The 5,766-nt window shown below is 40.2% G+C and overlaps 1 protein-coding gene across 1 annotated transcript; it reads left to right on the top strand.

Moving 5' to 3' along the window:
* Wdr24 (WD repeat domain 24) lies at positions 1-3,341 on the top strand. The gene is made up of 4 exons (XM_070652416.1): positions 1-175; positions 236-345; positions 808-2,479; positions 2,795-3,341. Exons 1-4 carry the CDS (start codon positions 64-66, stop codon positions 3,301-3,303), a joined length of 2,403 nt encoding a protein of 800 aa, XP_070508517.1. The 5' UTR covers positions 1-63; the 3' UTR covers positions 3,304-3,341.
* The last annotated feature ends 2,425 nt before the right edge of the window (positions 3,342-5,766 follow it).

The raw sequence follows: 5,766 nt of genomic DNA, 5'->3' as shown, positions 1-5,766 counted from the left end.
TTTTTTTTGTCAACAATAACAAAGATCAGCAATCCTAAAAAATTATAAAACTAAAATTAAATTATGGAAGAACCGATAAAGACGCAATCATTGCGTTATGTATCACTTGATGGACATGCAAACTCATTTGCACTTAACAAGGAGAACAACTGCATAGCTGTCGCTGGTCGATCGCGTAAGTTGAACAATAATTGGATAAAAATGAGGAAAATTTAATTATTTTGTGTCATTTTAGTGCTTAAGGTCTACATGATTAATTCGGACTCATTCTCGGAACTCCACAATATGAGACATCACAACTTGTCGTACAGTTCCAACGCAATTGCATGGTCACATTTGAATACTGTAAGTATTAGGAGTTAATTGCGTAGAATTGTGTAGGGTTTGTAGAATTTGACGTCTTCAAGTGTCTGCTACTCCAGGTCGTGATGACTCTGACTTGGCCATACCTACCTGCTGTAACCATGTCAGAGTCATGCATCACACAATGTCAAAGTCATGCCAGGTACCATACCAGAGTCATTCTAGGCACCATGTCGGGCTCATGTCGGACACCTTGAAAGAGTTATCCCCGGAACCAAACCTGAGACATGTCGGACACTAAGTCGGAATCATGCCATGTACTATGCCAGGGTCATGCCGAGTATCATGACAAAGTCATCCATGGCATCATGTCTGAGTCACGACAATCAGATTCCGGATTTTGAACCAATTAACTGACTTGTGCTAATCAGGCATTAAGTCACTGACAATCTACAAACCCCAAAAATCCCCAAATAATTCAAATCCTCTCTTTACTTCCCCCAGAACATCCTAGCAACAGCTGCAACCAATGGCTGCATCGCAATATGGGATCTACAAAAATTCGGCCGTCAAAAGCAACTGACTGTCTATGAGGATCACGAACGTACAACACATGCTGTAACTTTTCATCAACAAGACCCCAACTTCCTGCTGTCAGCATCACAGGACTCAACATTGAAGCTGTTTGATCTACGTGAAAAACCAAATTGTGTCTCGACATTTCAGAGCACTGAGTCAGTTAGGGATGTCAAGTTCAATCCATACAACTTTAATTCCTTTGCATCAGTCAGTGAGAATGGATGTGTACATCTGTGGGATGTGAGACGTCCCGAGAAGTTTGTCCAGTCATTTACAGCACATTCAGGTCCAATTTACTGCCTCGATTGGCATCCAACCCAGCAATGGCTAGCCACAGGTAGTCGCGATAAGCTCATCAAAATCTGGAACATGTCCAACGTCAAGCCAACCTTAGAGCACACAATCTACACGATAGCAGTCGTCGGACGAGTTCGTTGGCGTCCAGACAGGAAGTTCCACATAGCAAGCTGCTCATTGGTCGTTGACTATTCAATTTACATATGGGATGTCCGTCGTCCATTCATACCTTATGCAAGCTTTAATGAGCACACAAATGTAACCACAGATATTGCCTTTAAGGGTGCACCGGACACCCTCATATCCACCTCAAAAGACTCAACAATCTATAAGCACATAACAAAAGATGCCCAGCATCCAGCACTTGCTGCAAATCCACAAAGTGCAGCAATTAATCCAAAAGGTGAAATTTTATTTGTAAGTAAGTCAAAAGTTAAGACGCAGCCGGTACTGACGTCATCATCGTCTGGATTAAAGCTGTCAATATTGTCATCGGCCAAGAAGCTATCACAAGATACAGTCGATGCCGCTGTGCCTGAACCAACACATGAACAGTTCCATTTAGCTAAATCCTCACTGCATTACTTTACGGACCAATGTGATCAGCCAATGAGTGCAATTAGTGATGTGGCATTGACCAAGACCCTCCATAAAGACTATACATTTTTTGTAAGATGTGCCAAAGAATACAAGTTGAAGCCAGACAGTCAGACTGAATTTTTGGAAATGTTTGAGCATAATTCACAGGTTGCCAGGAAGTGTGGACGTCCAAATGTGGCGATGCTGTGGAATTTAGTCAAAATGATCTACAAGTCAACGCCACAGAAGAAGCAGGCAGTCAACAACTTACTGACCCAAATATCAAATCAGTCAAGTTCCGAACAAAGTGCAATTACACGTGGTGGATCATTTGGTACGGCTGGATTGTCGATCCTTAATGGAAGTAATGGAAATGTTACACTTAATCATATTGGATCTGGTGAGAATATATCCTCAAATGATGAGATCCTTAATGACTCAAATGAGATTGGATCGATTACGGTACCGAGGGTGCCTGTGCCTGAAATTGAGGTTGAGATTTTTGATGATGCAATGGCACAAAATGAGCTGGACTGTAGGAATTTGAGGAATGGATTCTTGTATACGGGACCACATGATAATTTTGTTAAGGACTTTCCGATGTGCTCGTCGTCGTTGATTAATCATGAGTTGATGCACTCGCATTATAGGAATCATCGGTCGGAGATGGAACGGGAGATTATTGAGACATCGCCGCCGCCGGAACAGAGCTTCTTGCAAGGTGAGTCGAGAATATTCCTTAATTTTTCCTAGATTTATCCTCAATTTTTCCTCAATTTTCCATGATTTTCCTCAATTTTTCCTGATTTTCCTTAAATTTTCCTTCAATTTTTCCTGATTTCCTTAAATTTTTCCTAATTTTCCCTCATTTTCCTTCATTTTTCCCCAAATTTCCTTCAATTTTTCCTAATTTTCCTTCAATTTTTCATGATTTTCCTTCAATTTTCCATAATTTTCCTTCAATTTTCCCTCAATTTTCCCTAATTTTCCACAACTTTCTACTAATTTTCCTCAATTTCAATTCTACCCATTTCAGTTTCCGACACAATTCTCATCCAACACTGGCAACCATACCAAGCACTAGCCGAGAATCTCATAACACAGTCAGAAATCGGCGACGTCCAAACCCCAACATGCATTCTAATCTGCCTCGGAAAGAACCGCGAAGACCTTCCAATTGACAGATTCACACAAGAGAACTTCCTCCAAGCCTACATCGACATGCTGCACAGACATCAAATGTGGAACGAGGCATCAATAGTCATCAACATGTCATGGATACCAAGCATAGCTGAAATGAATGAACAGTCAACGAACATCAATACAGCATGTGGAGAGTGTGGACGGGCAATAACAAGCGGTTATTATTGTAAGAATTGCAAGTCAGCTGATCCATCGCGGTGTGTTGTGTGTAATGAGATTGTGAGGGGAATGTTTACGTTCTGTAATCATTGCTGCCATGGGGGACATATGCAGCATATGATGGAATGGTTTATGCAGAATCCAAGATGTCCAAAGTGCAATCATTTGTGTGAATATGATTAGAGAGATTGGGGATTGTGGGGGGTTGGGAGAGGGGTTTGATGGGGTTGAATCCATTTTTGGAGTACAATTGGATATAAAGCATTTATAATGATTAATAAAATATGTTTATTTTTAAAAAGAAAATGTATTTTAATACAATGATATTTTTTTAAATTGATCAGAGTTGGCAGGCCTCCATATTGAGGTGGTCATCACTGGAGCCATTTGAGCCAATGCAGCCACTTGTGGTAGTGAAGCCACAGGAGCCATTAAAGCCTCTGAAGCCAATGGAGCAACTAGAGTCAGTAAAGCCACTAAAGTCAGTAGAGCCACTAGAGTCATTAGAGTCCCTAGAGCCAGTTAGTGCTAATGGAGCCCCATTTGAGAGCCATTGGAGCCACACTGGGAGCCATTGGTGCCACTGGAGCCGCCGGTGCCACTGGAGCCAGTTAAGCCAATGAAACCATTAGAGCTAAAGGAGCCATTAGAGCTTTTGAAACCACTGGTGCCAGAGCAGCTTCAAGTGCTAGTGGAGCCACTGGAGCCATTTGAGCAACCTTAAAATCCTCAAGATCCTAGGATTCCTCATAATTTGCCTAGTTAAGCTACTTCCTTCCATAGAACTTCTTAAAGTCCACCGACGCCGTCGATGTAAAACTTTGAAATTTTTTCAGTGCCACCGAAAAATCCTCAAGTTCCATAAAGTTGTTATCGTTTAATGTGAAAAGGCCCTTCCACTTCCACGATAGGGTTGACATTTATGTCCTTCCTGAATGTCGTGAAACATTCAAGTCCATAATGTCAACTGATGTTAATGTCTTCAAACCATTTGATCATTAATTCCTTTAGAGTTGCTCTTTAGACTTCATCTCGGTACCATTCATACCCAAAAGCTATCGCACGGACAATCTTCTCACAATTGTCACGGATGTATGCTGACAATTCAACTTGACGTGCCTCAACATTGATGTTGATGTAGAATATGCCTACATGCCGTAGCTCAAATGTCTTTAGTGCTGGCAATCGTACAATCTCACCAAGGATGTCCACAATATCATCGCGATCCGTAACAGCATTGATTTTGATGTGCTGAACATTTCGGATGCTGTCAAAGAATCCACGAAGGAAATCATCAGCTCTTGCCAACATATTGATCTCAATTGATTGGATATACGGCATGATGAGGTTTCTGATGCTTCCACAGTGGACATAGCCGAATTTGACAGTTGTAAGTGATGCAAGAGTTAGAGCAGGGAATGAAAAGTATGGAACAACTGGATGGCTACACTCAAAATCAGTAACTGTCAAATATTCAGCAATTGCTCTTAAATCGCATGTTTCTTCCATGTATTTGACTTTGATAGTGTTGGATGTACGAATGAGGCTCATGATGATCTTAAGGTCGACAGGTTTGAATACTTCCAATATTCTTAAATTTGGAAGATTGATTGGTGCTGGCTGGAAATTTTCAAGAATTTGAGGATCTTCATTGGATATGTTGATGGACAGCACTTCGACATTCGGGATGTTGGCCAACAAAAATTCCAGGAATGCATAGTCATCATCATTAATATTAACGCTGACATTTCTCAGATATTGGCCATAATCCGTGATAAAATTGCGTCTTAATGCGTCATTTATGGTGATAGTCGTTCGGATGTTCCTCATTATTGAACTATGACTGAATATCTCCAGCATGGTAAATTTGGATGCCAATAGAAGGTTCATTCGTTCTTCAGATGTAGTCATGAAGTTGAATAGCATCTCAAGGATGTAGACAGGGAATGGTCTCTGAAAAAACATTGAATTTTTGATGATTTTGAATTTTTGGAATATTTTAAGCTTCATACCTGATTTTTTGGCTTTTTAAGCTTCTGCCTTGAGTATTGGAGGCATTGCCTCGCTTTTTTCGTGGCATTTTAATGTACTTTTTGCACAAAATAGTAAGTTTTGCAAATATTTTTGTTTTTAAATTGTTTTCTTTGTGAAGATTGCAATGAACTTGCAATAAAACCTCTGTAATTTATTTAAAAAATTAAAATACCGTTAAAAAATTTTGCAATATAGTCAGATGGAAAGCCTTTTTTTGTAATCTAAGGTCCACATACATGCTGTCGTCAGACTTTCCTACGCGCGGCAATGGGTTCTCCTGCGCCCCAACCTAGGAAGTAAGTAAGTAAGGTCCACATAGGAACATGGTAGCATTAGTGGAAGTAGAAGTAGTTTTTCCGTTGGAGAAGCAACGCAGAATTTAGGAATCAATAGGTTCCGACGGACAGAACAGCTGGTTATGAGACCTAGTGAAGCCAGAACTTCATTCGAGTCTACATCCTGATTAAAAACACAATCACATACTTTATAGATTATATATTCCTTTAATCATAAATTCATCATGTCCTTTATTCTAAATTCAATTATTTGTTGGAAGTACTTCAACATTATCTCCAAAAAACCGCCTTGTATCCTCAACATATTCACTATCTA

Source organism: Chironomus tepperi, unplaced genomic scaffold, assembly GCF_022539635.2.
Source record: "Chironomus tepperi strain 1889 unplaced genomic scaffold, CSIRO-AGI_Ctep_v1 contig_486, whole genome shotgun sequence".
Lineage (NCBI taxonomy): Eukaryota > Metazoa > Arthropoda > Insecta > Diptera > Chironomidae > Chironomus > Chironomus tepperi.
This window is presented reverse-complemented; position numbering and strand designations above follow the sequence as displayed.

Bases quoted from the DNA above. Each gene is read 5' to 3' on its own strand.
- Wdr24 (XM_070652416.1), top strand. From the start codon at position 64: ATGGAAGAACCGATAAAGACGCAATCATTGCGTTATGTATCACTTGAT. The intron at 176-235 runs GTAAGTTGAACA...GTGTCATTTTAG, and splicing joins AGCTGTCGCTGGTCGATCGC to TGCTTAAGGTCTACATGATT. The intron at 346-807 runs GTAAGTATTAGG...TACTTCCCCCAG, and splicing joins CATGGTCACATTTGAATACT to AACATCCTAGCAACAGCTGC.